Source organism: Myotis daubentonii, chromosome 14 (assembly GCF_963259705.1).
Source record: "Myotis daubentonii chromosome 14, mMyoDau2.1, whole genome shotgun sequence".
NCBI lineage: Eukaryota > Metazoa > Chordata > Mammalia > Chiroptera > Vespertilionidae > Myotis > Myotis daubentonii.
The window spans coordinates 34,493,367-34,515,567 of record NC_081853.1 but is presented as its reverse complement, the minus strand read 5'-3'; the positions used below and the strand labels follow the sequence as shown (position 1 = coordinate 34,515,567).

General features: G+C 45.7%; 1 protein-coding gene across 2 annotated transcripts in view; it reads left to right on the top strand.

Moving 5' to 3' along the window:
- Positions 1-21,673, top strand: part of NEK11 (NIMA related kinase 11) — a 163,523-nt gene extending 141,850 nt beyond the window's left edge. Inside the window, exon 16 of one of the 2 annotated variants that reach the window (XM_059663988.1) lies at positions 20,797-21,673. In XM_059663988.1, coding sequence (XP_059519971.1) covers positions 20,797-21,079 — 283 coding nt within the window. In that variant the 3' untranslated portion in view covers positions 21,080-21,673. The remainder of the gene's footprint in view (positions 1-20,796) is intronic. The other variant, XM_059663989.1, reaches the window with a different exon arrangement.
- Positions 21,674-22,201: the final 528 nt, after the last annotated feature.

Genomic DNA, 22,201 nt, shown 5'->3' with positions numbered 1-22,201 from the left:
ACGTGATTCGATTCCTAAGACCCATTATCAAGACGTGAACGTGTTACCGGGTCCTCGAGGAAGACAGCTTCTCACGATGTTTTATGTAGAGCACGTGGAGAGAAGTCAACCTCGACAATAGTTTTCAGGAGATGCCGATGTGAATTTGCTGTAGGTGGTTTCTTTGGGGATAAAAAGCTGTCCTATGATGAACTAAGCAACATCGTTTCCCAGGGGTCTAACTCTTAAGTAAAACTTGGAATAACTAGAGAATTTACCATCTGTTGATTTTAATTAGAATTAAATGTTTGCTTTTTGTTTTTAAAATTAAAAGCATGTGACCCTTGAAGAAGGGGTAAGAACGAAACTGAAGGCAGATTTTGATTTAAATTCTCTGAGGAATAAATGACAGGAATGCCCTGGACTGGTTTGATGGGTTTGTTTTCCTGCTGCCATGCATTAATTAACTCACAGTGTTTTGACTTCCTATTTTTATGGCCAACTCCTAATCAAGGCGTGTTGAGTACAATTACTGTTAAAGACATACTGAGACGAGATCGGGCATGTTCAGGGGGCATGGAGGGACCTAGAGAGCATTATGTTAACTGAAATAAGCCAGTCAGAGAAAGACAAGTACCATATGATTTCACTCATCTGTGGAATTTAATGAACAAACTGAACAAACAAGCAAAATGGAGACAGACTCGTAGATAGAGGGTAGGCAGACAGCTTGGAGGGCGAGTGATGTTGCGTGGGTGGAGGAATTGAGCAAAAAAAGAGAGAGAGAGAGAACTCATGGACATGGACTACAATATGGTGATGGGGGGCGGGTAGGGCTAAATGGGGAGATAAATGATGATGGGGAAAAATAAAATAAAGGGGGGGAAAGATATGCTGAGAAAAGCAGGACACAGAATAATATCCCTTAGAAACTCAATGGGGAACCTCATTAGCCTTTGGTCTGGGATTGGTTTGCCCAAGTTCAGGTGGTAGAAGCTTATCTGTAAAGCCTATTATTGTAAAGAATATAATAAAACATGGAGAGGTTTCTTAGCTCAGGGCTATCCAAAATTATCTCAAGGATTTGTAGAGTGTGATCAACTTTACCCCTCTGGTGTGTGAACGATTTCCAAATGCAGAATACAAAAACAAGTTCTGATGGCCCGATGCAAGGGGACAGAGGGCGAGAGAGTGAGCACAGTAGGGGTGATGAGCTGTCCAATCCGGTCCAGATTGTTGTTCTCCTTCTATGGTACACGTTTTGCTGGTAGCCTTCTGCACTCTATTCTGGATGGGATGATCTCTCCTCTGTATCAGGTCCCTTTTATAATTTGCAAAAGGTCTTTCTATTTGCACCTGAGGATTCTGAAGATTCAGTTTAAGTGGGATCACCGTTGGCTGGCTTTTCTAACATAGGCGCTCTGTAACATGCTAGGTGCTACTCAGTTCCCCCAGAAAGTGCCTAGGAGACCCAGGGGAGCAGGGATGCAGACCTTTGAGGAGGGGCCACCACTGATGCTGTGTCTCTCAGCTTGGAGGAGGGACTCTGGTGGTGGTACCCAGATTTTGAAGAAGAGAGTGCCAGCCACTGGTGCCAGTGCCTCTGAGGGGGAACAATGAGCTGGAGAAACCACAAACTGGATTCAGTTGCTGGTGGTGGTGGAAGCGATGTCAGCATGCAGTCACTAGAATTGGAGGACAAGTCCCTTTTTCCTCCCACAGCTTTCCCCTCTCCCTGCAGTGCCCCTATGGAAGGCACCTAGTAGGGAGCAGCTGGCAGAGCTAAATCATGGTCAGCAGACTCAAGGCCAGTGTCACGGACTGAGTGCGGAAGAGTGGGTTTGGAGCTGAGGAAATGGCTCAGTAACCTGGCACCATGTGCCAGCTCAGCGCACATCAAGGGCATTCTTGGAGCAGACCATGCTTACATCTTACATGCTTCCTGCTTCTCCATGAAACTTGAGCAACTCCTCCAACATCTTTGGTAGAAAGTATTATATATATAGTATCCTATCTAATAAAAGAGAAAAATGGTAATTGGCGTACGACGATACCCTTTTCATTGGCTAATCAGGGCTATATGCAAATTAACTGCCAACTAAGATCAGCAGTTAACTGCCAACAAGATGGCGGTTAATTTGCATATGTAGGCACAATGCAGGGAGGCGAAAGGGAAAGCAGGAAGAAGCCCCCTGCCAAGGAGAATCAGGCGACTTTGCTGCCCTGGCCAGTGATAGCAGGAAGTAGGGGTGGAGCCAGCGATGGGAGCTGGGCACGGTCGAAGCTGGCAGTCCCGGGAGCTAGGGTTCCCTTGCCTGGGCCTAAAGCGGAGCCCACGATCGCGGGGCCACTGCAGCTGTGGGTCCCTGCTGCCAGGGCCGGACGCCTAGGCCAGAGGTGTTAGGCCTGGGCAGGGGCGGAGCCTGCAACCACGGGGAGCTGGGGGTCCCCTGCCCAGGCCTGACACCTCTGCTGGAGGCCTCAGGCCTGGTCAAGGGGCCGATCCGGTGATTGGTGATCGGAGGGTGATGAGGGTCAACTCCTCTGGCCGAGGCATCAGGCCTGGGTGGGGGGCAGAGCCAGGGATTGGAGGGATATGATGGTCCCCTTGCCCAGGCCTGAAGCCTGGGTCAGAGGCGTCAGGCTTGGGCGGGGGGTGGAGCAAGCGATCAGAGGGAGATGGGGGTCCCCTGCCCAGGCATGATTCCTGGACCAGAGGCCTCAGGCCTGGGCGGGGGCCAGAGCCAGTGATAAGGGGGAGATGGGGGTTCCCTGTCCAAGCCTGACACCTCTGGCGGAGGCGTCAGGCCTGGGCAAGGGGCTGATCAGGCGATTGGAGGGTGATGGGGGTCTACGCCTCTGGCCGAGGCATCAGGCCTGGGCTGGGGGCAGAACCAGTGATGGGGGGAAATGAGGGTCCCCTGCGCAGGCCTGACGCCTCTGTCAGAGGCGTCAGGCCTGGGCAAGGGGCCGATCCTGCGATTGGAGGGTGATGGGGGTCAACGCCTGAGGGCTCCCAGTATGTGAGAGGGGGAAGGCTGGGCTGAGGGACACTCCCCCAACACACACACACCCAGTGCACGAATTTCGTGCACCGGGCCCCTAGTTATATTATATATATATATATATATATATGTTGATTTCAGAGAGGAAGGGAGAGGGAGTGAGAGAGAGAAACATCAGTGATGAGAGAGAATCATTAATTGGCTGCCTCCTGCCAGCCCCACACTGGGGATCCAGCTCACAGCGCAGGCATGTGACCTCCTGGTTCATAGGTCAACGTTCAACCACTGAGCCACACTGGCCAGGCGGAAAAGAGTCTTGGCCTTCTGTGGCCTTGGGACAGGCCTCAAAGTTCCCATGTTTGTTTGTTTGTTTGTTTTTAAGTCATCAACATAAAGGAGAAAAGTTCTTTATGGCTATCTGTGTGCATATGTAAAGATAACTCAAAAAGCTGTTTGTTTTCTTTCATGCGCCAGCTAGACAGTAGTTTGATGGTTACAAACAGAGTTCAAACAGCCTGATTTTTTTAAAAAGGAGAGAAACATTATGCCTCTCTGATTTTCTACTCAAATAGAACTTTCTAATGCAAATGAAGGCATGAATTAAGCATAAAAACAACCTAATTGCTAGTTCATCATATTCTTAATGATCCCTAATTAGAGCAAAATTTAAAGAGAATACAAGCATCCTAAAACTGTTCTCATGTGTCCTTAATTTGTATCTGTCACTCATAAAGCAAACACCGCATGTCCCCGCAGGCCTTAGCGAAACACACCGTTTTACTCACATTGAACCTTTTTCTCAAATGCAAACACCTTTCCTAGGTATAGACACAGAGGGTGCCCATTCAACAGCTTCATCAGGTGACTGAGTTCTTAAGACCTGTGCTATTCTGAGTCTTGTCCTTCTGATTATGTTTTGAAGAGGAGAATATACCTTAACTAGTTTTCCCAATGCTCCTATATTGTGTGTGTGTGTGTGTGTGTGTGTGTGTGTGTGTGTGTGTGTCCACTGGTATCATCATGTCTCTATCCTTAGGCAGAAGCTAAGAGAGAGAAAATCTAGATGGCCCAGCTTGGATCAGAAAGGTGAAAAACAATCCTGTCCATTTCAGCTTGTGAAATATATATATTTCAGAGAGGGAGGAAGGGAGAGGGGGGGGGGAGAGAGAGAGAGAGAAACATCGATGTGAGAGTGCAAGATTGGCTGCCTCCTGCACGTCCCCTACTAGGAATTGAGCCTACAATCTGGCATGTGCCCTGACCCGGAATCAAACCAGCAACCTTTCAGGGCACAGGACAATGCCAAACCAAACTGAGCCACACTGGCCAGGGCCAGGTTGTGAATTTGTGGGGTTTTGTTGACATTTCTACTTCCCTTCATTTACAAGGACTGATGGCAAGGAAATCATCTCACAGAATTAGGTATGACAACACCCTGGTTCCTAAACATACATTAACAATGCAAACTTTGCTGGAAGGTAACCATGTTCAGAAAACATTTCAGTGAAACATGGGCATGTTTAATTCCAAGGAAGCCGCGATGCTGTGAAGCCCAGACTGAAACTGCTTTCACGCTGGGCCTTCTGGGAAAAGGTCCCCATTTTGTTCTCCTAATATAGAGAATAATGAGGTGAGGCCTGTCACACCAGCTGCTGGGTGTTGGCACCCTGGGGACTGAGCCAAGGTAGGCAATTGCCACTTAAACCTGGGACCATGTCAGCGCCACCAGATATTACGTAAATCAAGGAAATGTTGGAGGACTGTATGTGACACCAGTTATTGCTAACTTTTAGAGATGGAGCAAAAGATATATGATCTGATTACAAGATAAGGGTTCCCTCCCGCAAGAGTGGAAAGAATAAGCATAGGTTTGAATGTAGCGTTCTTTTGGTCCGGTGCTGTTGCCAGCCAGGCTGAATCCCAACGGGGGAAGCAGTGGTGACAGACCCACCAGCTCAATACTTTACCGCCTTGTAATGTTCCCAGGAGGCATTCTTGGCTCTAATGAGGAATGCTCACAGCCCTCCCACTGGCTGGTAACACGCCAGCCGTTGCTTCTGGCAGTGGCTTTGTCAACTGAGTCCTGTTCCCCAAAGTGGGGTCCAGACCAGACGTATCAGCATCGCCCGGAAACCCATTAGACAGGCAGAATCTCAGGCCCAACCCAGACCGACCTCATCCGAATCTGCATTTTCAACAAGTTCCCAGGAGACTGCTGTGCCCGTGCAGATTAGAAACGCACAGCCAAGCTGTCCTCCCCAGGATGTCCGACTGCCCCGCACTGTGGGCCTCCAGGTATCCTCCACCCCATTCTGCTTCCGACTTTTCCCCACCTTTATCGAGATATAACTGACATGTGACATCGTGTAAGTGGAAGGTGTACAGCGTTGATGTGGTACGGATACGTATCGGTCCAGTTTCAGTCTGTGTGCTGCTGGAGCCAGCACTCGTCCACGTTAAACCCATTTCCTGCTTCCTTCCAGTTCTCTAAGTGCCACACGAATTCTTCCCTAGCCTTCATTTTAATCTCCCCTCTGTCTCTTCTGCCATTAGATAACAATAAGGTAGAAAGGAAGGAAAGGGGGAAGCGGGGAAAGAGAAGGAAGAAAAGAGAAAAGGAAGGAAGGTGTGAAGGAAGAAAAAGGGGGGAGGTAGGCAAGGATGGAGGGAGACCTACGGTCCAGTTGTGCCATAGTCATGTTCAAACACACACAAATATATCCCATTCACTGTTTCCATTTGAAAATAAAACAGGTTACTTTCAGAAAGTGTTGAAAAGTGTTAACTGGTATAATGATTTGGAGGGCAATTTGGTAATGTCTTTTCAAATTTTTTAAATGAACATTCTCTTTGATCCAGCAATTGCAGAATTTATCCACGGAAATACGTACAAAGATGCCAAAAAGTCTATATCAAAGCTATCTATTGTCAGATTGTTTTAACAGCAAAAAAGCTATAAATAGCCTAAAGCAGTGGTCGGCAAACTCATTAGTTAACAGAGCCAAATATCAGCAGTACTTCTTAAAATAGACTCGCCCAGGCCGAAAACCGACTTCTGCGCATGGGCCATGAAGTTTCAATCGCACTGTACGCACACCCGCACGTGGTATTTTGTGGAAGAGCCACACTCAAGGGGCCAAAGAGCCGCATGTGGCTTGCGAGCCGCAGTTTGCCGACCACGGGCGTAACGGTATTAATAAGAGTTCTGAAAAATCAACATATATCCTTGCAGTGGAATACTGTCCTGTCATTCAAGAGAATCGAGGAAGATCTCTGTGTGCTCATGTGATGAGCTCTCTAGACCACATACCTGAGAACAGGAAGGTGCCAAGCAATAGGCATGACATGATCCCATTTGTGTCAGTTTTCACTGTGTGTGTGTGTATGAAACAGAGTTAATAACTTACTATATTTATGTCCAATGAGATATTCTCCAGCCATCATAAACATGATTTTGGCAGAATTTTGAATAATTTGGGACATTTTTATAATGCAATGCTAAGTTTAAAAGAAAACCAGGATATAGTGTCATGGTTTTCCTCCACCTTTCTCGAGCAGTTTCCTATGTTACTAAATTTTCCAAAAAAAAAAAATTTATTTCTCTGTAATATAACCTTGGGTTGTTTGCAATTTTTTCAACTCATATCTAATGTTGACATAAATATTTTGGACCTAATCTTGTTTTAAAATTTCAGGTTCTTTTCTAAGATAAATGTCTTAGATAATTGCTGGTTCATGGGATGTGACCCTTGATGTTTATTTATAAATTTGTAATAGCTTCAATTTTTGTTATTGTGATTGGTTATTAAAAGTAATCATTTAAGCTGACCGGCATGGCTCAGTGATTGAGTGTCGACCTATGAACCAGGAAGTCATGGTTTGATTCCTGGTCAGGGCACATGCCCGGGTTGCAGGCTCAAGCCCCAGTGGGGAACATGCAGGAGGCAGCCGATGGATGATTCCCTCTCGTCACTGATGTTTCTATCTCTCTCCCTCTCCCCTCCTCTCTCAAATCAATTAAAAAATACTTTTAAAAGTAATAATTTATTCAAGAATATTTAAATTTGAGATGAAACAGACCTTAATGCCTACTATGCACCGTGTTCCTAGGAAGGCTGTAGGCACAGCATTACAAATAAGACACGGTTCCTACCTCGCTACTCGAAGTGTGGTCCCAGACCAGCACTTTTACAGATAGTTACACTGTGATGTGATTCGGGCTCTGGTAGAATTATGCCCAGGGAACCATGGGGCACAGCATGCATTCAGTATAGTTGTGATAATTAACCAAGAACGGGACTCGATCCTATACTTGACTTGGACTCTTCCCCACCCACATCCTAACTAAAGAGCGGTGTTGACTTGATGATGGGAAACTCTCTTACTGCTCCTACCAGAGATCAAGTATGAACTGCTCATGACTGGAGCAAGGAAGCAGAAAAGAAGCCCAGTTTGTGTGTCAGGGTCTAGAGCCATTTCTCTATTTCACGGGTTCAGAAGGTGATCAGCCTCCTTCAAGGACACATACATTCATCCTAAATCTATAACTAAGCTCACCTTCGAGCACCCCATTTCTCCCTGGCTGCTTAGAATAGAAAGATGGCTGTCTGGGCTTCAGAAGTATTTGCCCCAACTTCCAAAAGTACCTCCAAGGAGAAGAGGCAACCAGCCTCCACAAATAGCACTTTCAATTCTCTTAATATTTCTTAGGTCAAAAAATTATCATCTAAAACATTCTAATTAGGATGACTAGATGAAATTGCCATTACTTTACCCTTTGTAACCTGTAAAAGTAGCAATTTCATATGGTTCAGCTAAAACCTCCAACTGAATTCTTCCTGTTTCTCGGCATGCGCATCCCAAGACTCCCCATGTATTAGACCCACTCAGAACTCCATTCCACACCAAATGATTTCCGCAATATCTGTTCCAGGTACAAAGCAAAGAGAAAAATTAACACAGGTTCATGCTTGGCTGTCACTTCCTAATCAAACCAGTAAGGTAAAATCAGAAATCAGTATTTCCCAAATTGGAGAGAAAGAGGTCCCCTGCAAAGAGACTTGTAGCTAATGCAGAATTAGGAGTCAGTCAGGAGCGAGCCTGGCCAAGCAGACCCATGAACTAACTACCAAACAAACTTTGTAACCTCCACCCAGACAAGGCTGGGGTCCTCCTCTGACGACAAGCATCGTGCTGGGAATGTGTTGTGGATCCAAGATGGTCATTAGTACAAATCTGTGTACCAGGGGCCCAGGGAGAAGGAAAGGAGAGGGGGAGGGGCGGGAGAGAGGGGAAGCAGGAGCTCGAGCCAGAAATTGATGGAGGGCTCTATTTAAACTCATAAAGTAAACGGTAAATTGAGTCATTCGGGAGAGGGTGCTGGTGTGTGGAATGATGCCTCAGGGCTTGCAGAGCTGGCCTGATCCCATGGAAGCATCTAGACTCTCTGGCCAAAGCTAATTCACAGTTGTAAATGCTCTTCCGAGTCCTGCTATTCACGTCTCATCTGCAGCTCAGGCCAGTGCCTCTCAAACTGAGGTACCTGTGAATCACTTTGGGTCCCGTGAAAAGCAGATCTGAGAGTCTGCATTTCTAACCGGGAGCCGCGGCTGTGCCTCTGCAGGCCCGGGATCGGACTGGGGACCGGGGTGTAGTAGAGCGCCCTTCTGGTGGCCCTGGCTGTTTTCTCTAAATCGGCAATCTGATCCTGCGGGTCACAGATGCGTGAAAACCAGGCGCTCCACCCAGCTCCCTTCAGTGACCTTGCTCGCTCTCTCCTCATGTGACTCTTCTACCTGTCAAATGGGTGAGCAAATCCATGTTGCGAGTCCACTGGAGGGCAGAAACTTAGACTTTCTGGTAGGAGGGAACTTTGGAGATTGTCTGATCCAACCCTTTCCCCTGCACCCTCCCCCCACCAGTGCCTGAATGCCAGTGCCTGAGGCTCTACCCAGAGAGTCTGCAGTTCTGGGACCTGGGAAAGCAACTGGTTTTCCCAGGAGAAGGGCCTCGGGCAGCTAACAAACCCATTGCTTAAAGCCACTCCACAAACCTCACCTTGATGAAGGCTTTCTCCTTTGGTTTGAGACAGGAGACAGTTAAGAAACCCGTCCTTTCCAGCTGAAAGACTTTAGGGGGTTCCCTCCTGTCTGCCCGCTCCCCATAGCAGGTGACAGCACAGCTCAGGCTTGATTTGTCCCCAACTGGTAAGAGGAGGTGTCAGCTTCAATTACTGTCTTGCAAATTCATTTCGGTCCTTTAATGCAATTCACCGGGGAATTCAGTATTGAGTCTCCAATCTCATCTGTTTTTCCGAAGGCCTGTACCACATTGGCCTTCCTGGTCTCTGTCTGTCTCCTCCGCCCCCTTCCCCCTCCATCCCTGTCACGCTGGAATGCAGGTCACCCTCTGGGTGAGTGTGCTGGGATAAAGCCATCTGTAGTGATCAAGAGAGCGGCACAATAAAGGCAATGTATGAATATGTTTGAGAGATGAAGTGATTAAATAATCATGTTTTTAGTTATGGAGAAACATTTTCATTTGGACATGACATGCTCTAAATCAGATGTAACGATACGTCAGGAGTTGGGACTAAAAGGAGAGTTTGTGTTCGTTTAATGAACCTGCTCTCTTTTGTCCTTTGTCACCGCTGCAGCGCCGTCCTAAAGTCCGGCAGGTCCTCTTGTCACCGAGGGCCGCCAGCCAGTACATCTTACACCATGTGTGTGACCATAAAATGGATTGTCCAAACCAGGGTAGTTTGGCCAGTGGAAAGGGGCAGTATTAGGACTGTGTTCCTGTGTCAGGCATGCACTGGGACTGTCTCAGCTCAGCCAAGGCCTGGCTGCTCTAATCATGGGCAGTTGGCAATATGGGGCCCATGATAGTATGACATTAAAAGGTGAGTCTATTTAAGAAAAGCAGCACCAGACAGAATTAAATAGACAAAGAAGACTTTATTCGAGATTACTGCAATAGGGGAGGGAGATGGAACTCAGCTCTGAATACAAAAGGGGCAGCTGGGGGTCACAGCCAAAGGGCAGAGCGAGGAGGTCCCTTGATGGAAAGTGACCAGGAAGAGCTCGGTTGGGTATGAAGGGTGGGGGCGTTCTCGCTAATCTGGGCCCTGTAGGTGTTCCTTTGCAACCTCAGGAGCTTCCTGAGTGACATTTGAAACTGGCCCCTATACACAGAGGGCAAGGAGAGACCAAAGAAAGAGGCGGACCACTCCAGTTGCTAGGTGGCAGTTTTGATGAGCAAGGAACGTAGGACATTCGTCTTGGTCAGCCATAAGATGAATAGTTTTCCACACCTACCTGCCAAACTTAAAAGTTTATATAGAGCCTGGCTGGCGTGGCTCTGTGGTTGAACATTGATCTGTGAACCAGGAGGTCATGGTTCGATTCCCAGTCAGGGCATATGCCTAGGTTCAATCCCCAGTGTGGGGTGTGCAGAAGGCAGCCAATGGGTGATTCTCTCTCATCATTGATGTTTCTATCTTTCTCTCCCTCTCCCTTCCTCTCTGAAACCAATAAATACATATATTTTTTAAAAAGTTTATACAGAGGCCTTAACTGTGTTCAGTGACATATACCATCCAGATGGTTGCAGCAACACCTTACTCTCTCAATGGTGAGCCTCCTGGTTACCGTCTCCAACAGTATGCGAGGACTGCAGGAGAGGATGAGACTCATTGAGAAGAGGGCTCAGGGGCGCCTGACTCCACTTGCTCAAGGAGGGAATCATTGGTGAAGCTCACCAAGTGAAAGGCAGCTTTTAAAATTCACTCTTCTCCAAGGAAACCCATAGTTTCCCAACTGTAAGAACTCATCCTTGCTCTGAGAAATCCTTCCAAACATATTTATGTTCTCATTTCTTTTCCTTTTGTGCTTTCATTTTCTTTGTGAATCCAGTTATTTTTATTGTGTTTGATTGGGAAATCTGTTTTATCTTCTGGTCTTTACTTCTACTCAGCAAATCGGGGGTGAAATTGACTTTTCAACAATGTCGTTTGAATTGATCGAAGGAAGCACAGTTGTAGTTTAGCCAGGAAGGACCTCATCCAGTGGTCCCATGTCTTGTCATGATGCATTGCTTAGTGGAGCTTAGAGGACAGAAGGAAAAGCAAGGGAATTTGTTTATTTTGTATTTATTGCATACGCATGCCCATTACGGTGGAGGCCCAGTGTAGTCTCCACTCTCTGTAGCCCAGTGCTCGCACTGGGCAGTCCCTTTCCCATTGTGAAATCAGGTTCCTTGTCTGTAAAATGGAGGTGTTTGATCAGGCGAATTCGTTGGTACTTTAAAAGAATTCCATGATTCTGTTTTTTAAATCATTCCGTCCCTCTCTGGATTGTATTTTCTTATTATAAAATATTCATTTTGAAGGCATTATAAAAGATCAAATATGAGTGATGGTAGATTAATCTGAAAATAAGGCTGAACATAGGACCTACAGTATGTCTAAAAAGCTCAGTTTTCCATACATGTTTATCTGTTGTAGTGTAAGATATATTGAATCCAAGATGTGCGCAAAGAATGTTCACAACAGCTTTTTTAGTAAAAGTGGTTGTGGGGTTAGGGACAGATAGAAACAACTTGAAATGTATTTTAGCAGGAGAAATGGTGATGGCATAAAACACAGTGAAAATCAATGAGCTATAGAAACAAAAGGGACATGTATCAATTATTTTGAGCAAAAAAAAGGCAAGGTATGATACCACTTAGTGTAAAAACTCACAAAACAATACTACTTATTTCTTAGGGTACATACGTACAATAAAGTATTTTTTAAGTGTTTGGTGAAGATAAAACACCAGATTCAGAATAGTGGGTACCTCGAGGGATTGCGAGGGGGTTATGATTTGGGAGGGAAATTCATGGAGCTTCAGCCGTATTTGTGAATGCTGGATTCCTTCAACTGGGAGTTATTGTAAAGTCACTGCATTATGCTTTACACTTTTTTTAATATCTTAAAATATTTTATGACATCCTTATGATAAAGTTGGGAGGGCCATGAAAAGACATGGCACACATTTGTACACAATAGAAACAGACTCAGCAAGTTGCTATACTTTTTTTTGTAATAAAGTCTGACATGCATTTAAAATCTCCTTGTTACCTGCACTGAAATTACAATACACCAAACAAACAGAACAAAACAAAAACTTCTAATGTGCACATTGCCAAAGGAACTGCTGGTCAGATACCAGTCTCTTGAATTGCAATCACTTATGTATATAACTAGTGGCCTGGTGCGTGGATTCGTGCACATGTAAAGGAAAGCAGATTCGGGGCCGACAGTGCCCCAGCAGCAACATAACCCAATGCCGAAGGTGGAATCACGCGGCCCCGTGAGAAATCAGGCTCCCTCCTCTCTGGTTCCAGGGTGCATCACCCCATGAACCGCTGCTGCCAAGTCACCGCAGCTCGGCAGCTCCTGCATTGAGCATCTGCCCCCTGGTGGTCAGTGCGCATCATATGTACCGGACAGTCAGATGGTCGGATGGTCACTTCACCTTTTATATAGAGAGATTACTATTTTTATTGATTTATAGTTTATGCTACTTTGAAAAAGTTTATAAAAACATATGTGGGTAGTGAGATATAAAATTGAGACTGGATGCCAGATTGACAAATGAACAGTTCACTCTGCAAGTAAGCACCAACTTAGCTCCACAGTGGGAGGCGGAGCCAGGCTGGGAAGAGAAGGGGGCAGGCCAGCAGCTAGGGACAAGGGTCCAGGGCTGGCTCGAGGACTCTGAGGAGTCTGAATGTGAACCTGCCTTCCAGGTGTTTATAAAATTAACTTGCCAAGGTAGGAAGATAGATCATATTTTATTTAGCAATTTGTTGACTTCATAACTTTAATTACCTAGACAGGTGTAGGCCTCCGCTTGTACTTTAGCCATATTCCCACAACGTTAGAGGCAGGACTAGCTTTCTCTGCCTTAGGGTTTGTCAAAAAGATGGGGGCGGGGGGAGCTGGTTCAAAGGACAGGACTCGGTGGTCAAACAGGTGCCTGTACCAAATCCCCTAGAACTGTGGTTCTCAACCTGTGGGTTGCAACCCCTTTGGGGGTCGAACGACCCTTTCACGGGGGTCGCCTAAGACCATCAGAAATCACATGTATAATTACATATTGCTTTTATGATTAATCACTATGCTTTAGTTATGTTCAATTTGTAACAATGAAATTGGGGGTCACCAAAACTTGAGGAACTGTATGAAAGGGTCGCGGCATTAGGAAGGTTGAGAACCACGGCCCTAGAACATCTTTTCTGCTTCCACCTTACGAAGGGGTCCCAGCCCTCTTCTCAGCAGCCCTGCTCGCTCTCCCTCCCTCCCTTCCTCCCTCCCTCCCTCTCCCATCTCCCCGTTTTAGTTTTTTTGTAGCATTGACAAAAATCTAAAATTACCTTGTTTCTTGTTTAAAAATCTGTTGTCTTCCCACTAAAACATGGCTTCTGTGATATCAGAGGTTTATGGCAGCCTCCCCACCCCGAGGCTTGCACTAAAAGTGTGCTGAATGAAGGACTAGGTGCTGCTTTTTGCCAGGACTGTGCTGGATGCAAAAATGGTTAAGAGAGGTCCTCTGTCCCCAGCGGACTCCAAGCCGAGTGGTGGAGCAGAACAGGAAGCAAAGGTCCTTCGCTTCAGTTACGTACTCCTTGCGTGGGTAATGAATCTGGGAAACCATCTACATACACTCACAGCCATTGCTGGGGAACTTTTCATGGTTTGCAGAGCAAATCAGCGCCAAGGCAAGGGAGAGAGACTTTCCTGTTCATTCCTCTAAAGCGACAGGGATAAGGGGGCTTTTAAACCTGATGACCCATCAGAACTGTGGGAACTCATTCCTTCTCGGTCTCCCCGAAGAGAAATCGCCTGCTGTTTTTCTAGGAGGGGGAAACGTGGTAAACATTTTCTGCTGTTAAGCTAAACTGTTGTATAGAACGGGGGCTACAGCCCCTCCTCTGCTGCTCTCTGCCTTATTTAGCTCCCACAGCAGACGCGACATCTGTTGACCAGTGTTGTCTCGGCTGCTCATTCCCCCCAGGAACTGAGGGCCTTTGGGGTCCCCTCCTCCAAGGCCTCTTACGTGCGTGCGGCAGGGCAGCGGGGGGGCTCTCGGCAGCTGTGGGTAGATGTGCGTTGCTCTCCAATGGCCCCGGGTGCGCACGTGTGAAAGAAGATGGCAGGAACACGGTCCCTTCCACGTAGAACTTCTTCATAAATAAGGTTTGTTTCTTCTCACTCAGAAGTGGAAGAGGTCATTGTTATACAGAGGTGATAGTACAGGCCCCATAAAGCCAATCCATTTGAAATAAAGATGAAAATATCCTAAGAAATACTGAAAACTATGCTTGATTGGAGTTTTATCTTGTAAAACATCAACTAAGCATCATAAACATGATCTTATATCTGGCAAAATTAGGTTATAATTTCGCTGTGTGCTAATTCTTAGAACAAGCACTAGGAATTCATATATTTTAAAATAAAATAGTATGGTGTTACCGTATTTCTTCTTTCTTTGGCTTTCAAGGTATCTATTCATTTGTCCAAGAAATATCTGTTGTGTACTTGCCCTGCGCCAGGCACTGTTCCAGGTGGGGTATTTTTTTTTTGGGGGGGGGGGTGAGGGAAAAGATGAAAATAATTCCTGCCCGCAGACCTTATATTCCAGTGGGGTGATTGACGTATCATAAAATATTAGGGAAAAGCAGAGTATGCTAGGAAGTGACTACTAAGAAGAAAATAGTCCTCTTCTTTAGAGCCCTAAGGGGAAGAGGGCACACAGAGCAGTCACTGATGGGCACATAAATGTACGTGATAAAATACGTTGTTTGCAAAGAAAAAGTAAGCGTGAGAGAGGGCAGGGCAGGAATTTGGAGGCTGAGCGGTGAGTGTGGAGGACACAAGCAGGGGAGGGGGAAGTGCTCCTCGGTGGTTTAATGGGGTCTTCAGCTGGGGAGTCAGCCACACGCACTGGGGCTTTGCTCCGGCAGATGGAGCGTCTTCAGAGCCCTGGGGAGGCTTCCTCCAACTCCTGCGTTTGCCAGGGGTCTGGGCAGGGCAGTGGTCCAGCACAGAGAGCGCCGGCCTGTAAACGCAACATCCCTTAAAGCAGTGGTTCTCAACCTTCTGGCCCTTTAAATACAGTTCCTCATGTTGTGACCCAACCATAAAATTACTTTCGTTGCTACTTCATAACTGTAATGTTGCTACTGTTATGAATTGTAATGTAAATATCTGATATGCAGGATGGTCTTAGGCGACCCCCGTGAAAGGGTCGTTCAACCACCAAAGGGGTCGCGACCCACAGGTTGAGAACCGCTGCCTTAAAGACTTAGAACAGGAGGGTAAAGTTGATAGAGCATATGAGCCTAGGAAGAAAAAAGATGACGAAGAAAGAAAATATAAACTCTCTTCATTTGAAAATGTAAGTGCTTTTTATTTGTGATAGCCACCTAACTAAAGGGGTAGTTCCTGTCCCTCATCTTTCCTCCTCTCCCTCCCTTTGAAAAAGCGAACTTAGAAGCCTTCTTTAATTTGATCAGCACAGAGAGCATTTCCCTCTCTTCTCAAATCTTAAGAGGACAGCAAGAGAGCCCCCTTAAATAGAATTGTCTATTTTAGGATTCCTAAAATACCCATTGCAGAATTCTTACTGCAAGTTTCCCGAGTGTCAGAATAAATTTACACGGCGATATTGCAGTGCTAGAACATGATCCCTCTTCTTCTGAGTCTGTTTATAGCATGCTTGCTTTCTCCGTTGACCCATAATTTACTTGGAATAAGTAAATCTGAAAACACGGTAATGTTTAATCCATGTTCTTGTTACAGTTTTCTATCAATTGTACTGTGGTCTGAAATGTGTTGACACTTGAACTGGTGTCTGGTATGTGGTCAGTTTTTGTAAATGTTATGAGAGAAGGTAGGTTCTGTAATCACCAGGGAAGGAGAGAGTCCTATATTAAGTCTATTAAGTTTAGCTTTATACGTGTATTCAGATTTTCTGCAGTACTACTAATTTTTCAAATGTTCGCCTACAACAGCGGAGCAAGGAGTGCTGAACTCCTGCATTGTGCGGCGTATCTGACCGTTGCTCCCCCTGGTGCATTATGAATTTTGATTGTACTTTATTAGACGCATGCTAGTTATGAATTCTTACTTCTTCCTGGTGAATTGAACTGTTTTCATTATCTGGTGACATTCTTTGTCCTAATAGCACTTCTTTTCTTGAAGTCTATCTTGTCTCATATCGATAAAGCTACCCCCAGATTTCTTTTATTTATTACTTTCCCGGCATATCTTTGTTTGTTTACTCTCAACGATTCAGTGCTCTGTGTTTTAGGTGTGTTTCCTGTAAGCAATATCTAGCTGGGTTTTGTTTTCAATCAGTGACTTTATCTATATTTATTGATCATGAACAGCCGAGGGTGTTTAGGTCATGAATAAAATAACCCTTTCAGGAACGGTTAGCTTTAGCAGTAACACCCGAGATTCTGCTGCCCAGAGTGGACAGAGCAGAGGCACGCACCCGGCCAGCCGCAGGTCCCCTCTGGGGCTGTCCCGTGTCGCCCCCGCACCCACAGTGCAGTGTTTGTACAGGTGATCTGTGGATAGTGCGGACCTGGAGAGAGGTCTGTTCTGTCTTTGCCCACAGATGCACAGGCAGCCATAGGGCATGGAGAGAAGGGGTAGAGAATCCATCCTTAATAAAGATTCTTGGCGCCTGTTACACCAAATGATCATTCAGACAGCATATTAAGGGAAAACGCATTGCTCCATTCTATTCCTGCAGTGGCTCATACATATTTGATGTGTAGGGATTTCTTATATTCTGTAAAATCACTTTCAAGGTTTTTTTTAAACTGTGCCTGAAGAATAATCTGTTGTCTTAATGCTTTCTTTTAAACTAGGTTTTCATGATTATTTCTACGAAATGACTTTTTTTTTTTTACTCCCACTGTGCCACTGGCCTTTCTGTGTCATTTGTTTTCTAATTCAGCCAGAGGAGATAAAAATATTTAAAATAGTTTCTTAACCAGACTTTGAATAAAAAATTGCTTGATGCTTCCGGTTAAACCAAAATAGGATAACTGTGCAATTTACCACTGAGAACGCGACAGTGATGTGCAGGATAGTAAAACAGAGGCTATGAAGTGTCTGATGGGTGGCAGGTAGTCTGCTGAGGGGTGTGTGTGTGTGTGTATGTGTGTGTGTGGTCTCCACTTAAGTATGAAAATGTAAGGCTCAGAGAGGTTAAGTAGTTGGCCCAAGATCACACAGCCAGTGAAGGGTTGAGCCAAGACTCACCTTCAATCTCTCTGAATCTCTCATGGTGAGAGGAGTGAGTCCTGGAGAGAAGCTACTAGAACCCATATCCCAGATCACCATTTAAAAACTATGTGGCAGTGGGCAAGTTATTTTGTTTTCTTTATTTTCCAGTTTTATTGGGAAATATTTTCTACATATCACTGTATAAGTTTGAGGCATACAGCATGATGGTTTGATTTACATGTATGGTAAAATGATTACCACAGTAGGTTACTTAACACCCACCACCTCATAGAGATACAATAAAAAGAAAGAAAAAAAACTTGTGATGAGACATCGTAGGATCTGTTCTCTTACAACTTATTTTTTATGCTTATTTTCCAGATTGTTTATTTGAAAAACAATATGATGGCAGTGATGATTTTTAAAATTTTTCTTTCATCTTTTTTAATTTAATTTTTTTTTTCAATTACAGGTGACATTCAATAATACGTTAGTTTCAGGTATACACAGCATAGTGATTTGGGCAAGTTATTTAATACCCTCTTATGTCTCCGTTTTCTCACCTGTGAATTGGGAGTAACAAGATCTACCCTCGGGGTCCTTACGAGGATTTGACGGGATGATGTGAGGAGAAGCCCAAAGTAGAGCCTGGCCATAGAGGAAGCTCAGAAACGCTTCGTTATTGTGGTTCGGGGGACACGTGGGCTTCTCTGTCATCAGTGGCAGATATTACTGGTCCAACTCTAGCGTTTCTGTAATGTTACAATCCAGTGGGTCTCACCCTGTTCTTCATGCATCTTACTCACATGCCAGACTGGCTCACTGACTTCCCAGAATTCCCACTGTTGCTGCCACCTGGCTTCCCTCCCGTTGTTATGGCCCAGATTCGATGGCGCCGCCTCCTCCAGAGGGCATTCTCTGATTTTCCCCACGCGAACTTTCCTAGCACTTTGTGTTTTTCTCAGGATGGCTGTGTGGGGTCATTCCTTCATTCCTGAGCACCTTCTGCATGCCTGGTGCTGCTCTAGTCCCTGGGTCCCTCCCTCATGGAAGCTGTATGCTCATCAGGGGATTGGGAGAGATAAACAAATATCCACACAAAAAAATAGAAGGAAAATACCAGAGAGTTGTAAGTACTGTGCATATAGTGAAGATGGTGTAGCTGAGGTGACTGGGAATGGGAGGCATCCTTTTTAAAAGTCAACCTACTTATCTGTAAAATTAAGATAAATGTTCAATGAATTGCCTGGTTCTCAAGGATCATTTGAGATAATGAACATAAAAGCCTTTTGCGAGCTCTAAAGTGCTATAAAATGTTAAAGTTTCAAATGTATATAGCTTGCATTGCAATTACTAGTCTCTAAACTAGAGCAGGGCCAATTACTTTTTCTTCTTTTTATCTGCACACACCTAGCTTAGATCCCGTGTTCTGGAGATTACAAGGTTGAATTGTACTGCACAATGAGAGCTTATGAAGTGTATCAAAGAGTCTCTGATTGGTGCCTTCGGTGTTATTGTCAGACACATTGCCAGCATTACTGTCTAGTGGCAATGCTTTAAAAACTCTGAAGAAAAAAAATCCAAAACCTAATCTTTTTTTCACCAAATCCATTGACATGAAGAATAAAGAAGTATTTTTTCCAGGGCTAAAGTAATAAAAGTATTTATACCTCTTGACCTAATAATTCCATTCTCACACAATTTTTTATCTTTTAATCAAGCTCGACATATATACAGAAAAGTGCAGAAATCACAGGTACAAGCGTGACTTTTCACAGCGTGAACACACGTGGAATTAATCCCACTCCTAGAAATGGAGCCAGAAAATACTTCCCAAAAGGAAAAAGCTGTATTTCTGACGACAGCCACACGGCCTTCCAGGACAAAGCTAAACGTTCAGTGGAGGGCTGATGAGGTCAATGTCGGCACATAAATTTTGAACTGTCTACCCAAATTCATAACACTCCAATGCCCCTGAGGCGGGCAGGTGGGGGAAATCTGAGAAGCAGCCTCCTATAAGCTGATACGGAAGGAAGCAGGTGAGCAAAGGAGAGTAAAACAATGGCGAGTGCAGAGTGCGGGCCCTGCCTCGGGACTTTTACATTAAAATGTTCCGAAATAATAATAAACAGAAGGAAAGAAAACATGATGCTGATCAAACAAAGTATGTCATGGCCAAGTTTTGCCGTAGAGCTTTAGTGTGTGACCCTAGCGGGAGACAGAGGACAATAGAGGCAAAATAAATGCACTCGTTCGGGCAATATGGTGGTAACAGGGGACAGCTGACAGCTGCATATGGATAGGAGGCAAGTATAGAAAAGTGAACGCTGGCCTTGCTAGGAACTTGCCCAAATCACCTGAGCCTCAGTTTCTTCTTCTGTAAAATAGGGATTTTAAAAAAACCAACAGCCCTCACACAGCTGTTGTAAAGGCTAAGTGCATAGAAAAGTGCCTGTAATTCGTAGAACAGTTTCTTTCTCGTTATTTTATTCTCATTATTATCATTTCTCTGTTTTCATATTCCACCGTCCTGCTCCCCCTATTTCCTGACCCCAGCCACACTGGCTTCTCCATGTTTCTCTGACACCTTTTAGCCTCAGGTCCCAGGTCTGTCTCCCCCTAGAACTGGCCTCAGCGGACACCTGCTCAGCGAGGATCGCCCTGCCCTCACCTTCCTCCACCCCTCACCCTGCTTTATTCTCCAGTGCACTCAGCAACCCCAGCCCTTGCACTGTGAATATATCTTTAAATTCATCTGTTTAATCTCTACCCTGGAAGACAAGCTCCATGGAGGTAGGGGTTTGCCTCACTTGTTTTATGCTGTGTCCTGGAGCCTAGAAGGGTCCCCTGAACATACCAAACATTCAGGAAGTATTTGTGGAATATTGTGAACTGTTCAAGTTGGAGAAACCACATGCTATCCCCCCCCTTTTTTTTTCTCCAAGTCCCAGGGCTACCATGTGATTTGTGTAACTAATCACTTAAAAGTACATTTCCGCCCCTAGCTGGTTTGGCTCAGTGGATAGAGCATCGGCCTGCGGACTGAAAGGTCCCAGGTTCGATTCCGGCCAAGGGCATGTACCTTGGTTGTGGGCACATCTCTAATAGGAGGTGTGCAAGAGGCAGCTGATCGATGTTTCTCTCTCATCGATGTTTCTAACTCTCTATCCCTCTCCTTTCCTCTCTGTGAAAAATCAATAAAATATATTTAAAAAAACAAAAAAAACAAAAAACATTTCCTGCCCTGGCTGGTTTGGCTCCGCGGATAGAGCGTCAGCCTGCGGACTCAGGGGTCCCGGGTTCGATTCCAGTCAAGGGCATGTGCCTTGGCTGCGGGCACATCCCCAGTGGGGAGTGTGCAGGAGGCAGCTGATCGATGTTTCTCTCTCATCGATGTTTCTGACTCTCTGTCCCTCTCCCTTTCTCTCTGTGAAGAATCAATAAAATATATATTTTTTAAAAAGTACATTTCCTGCAGGTGATCTCCCTGGGTAACTCCTCTTTGTCTTCCTCGCTCTGTGGCAGATCCGCGGTGCAGAAGCTGGGAGCAGCAGTGTTTGAGGAGGTCTACCACTACCTCAAGAGGGCCCGGCGGCAGAGAGCCGGCGAAGCGGAGGTCAGGGCGTCTCTAGAGAAAGTGGTGCCTCGTGCCAGCGACTGTTTTGAAGTCGACCAGCTCCTCTACTTTGAGGAGCAGTTGCTGATCACAATGGGAGAAGGGCCCACACTTCAGAACCATCGCAAACAGCGGCCAAAAGCAAGCAAGTTCCAGGGGACACATTTCTGTGAAAATCCATCCGACACCTAAGCTGGACTCTATCGCGGGAGCTGGGCACATAGCCGGAGCCCCCGTCCTTACTTTTCATTCCTGGGCCAAAGGGGGGCAGAGTAGCAGACACACAGGCCTGCCTGCACTCGGAGTCCTGGGCCAGCCAGTGTCGTTCCGTCTAAGCTCTGAGATGCCCATATGGATCTGGTTGGGCTTCCTGAACCGCATCCCCACAAGTGTGCCCTCAGGCTTCCACTGGGGTTGGACCCCCTGAGCATGGCCTGGGAGGAGCCCTCTGCTCTTTACCGTTTCCACCTGGAGGACAGACTGTGCCTCTGCCTGGTGTCTGGGGGCTGTGGCCAGCCTGCCCTTGAGGGTTGTTGGACACTGGCCTCCGACACACTGAGCTGCTGCCCAGGAGTCAGACACGCCTGGCTCAGGGGACCTGTTTTGGGTCCACTTTTGTCCTTCCAGAGGCTAACAAGCAAGAAGTGCCCCGGTATGGGGACCTGGTAAAAAACCCAAAAGTGATTCTCTCCTCTGATTTATTCCCCAGACTCACCCATGGAGTACTGAAGACTCTTATTCCTAATAAGTAGACTTTCCATTCAAATAAATAAAATAAGTCACCTATTTTAGCTTTCCTTTATCTAGAAGTATCTTGTTGAATGTGATATAGCTACTAATGATAATTATTACTTAGATCAGGCAACGTTTGGTTTATTGGGAGCCCATTATATACCAGTCCTGTGCTTACTACTATAAGGACCTATTAGATGAGAGAGAGAGAGAGAGAGAGAGAGAGAGAGAGAGAGAGAGAGAGAGAGAGAGAGACACATTATTGCATTTTACAGTTGAGGATGCTGGAGTTGGGTAACCAGCTTCGAGAAACTGAGCTGGGATTGCACCCTAGTTCTGTGATTCTAGGACCCATACTCTTAACCACTGTGCATGTGAGTTTTCAACTGGGGACATAGACTGTTCATTTAAAGATACTGTTCAGGGAACAATACCCTGGGTTTAAATGCATGCTATAGGGGAGGAAAGACTTCCTCTACCCTCTTAGGTTCTGTGGCTGGGGCCTACGAATTAAACTGACAAAAGACACACGCACAGGAGAAAAAGCATACAGATTTTATTTAATATTTTCACACGGCACAG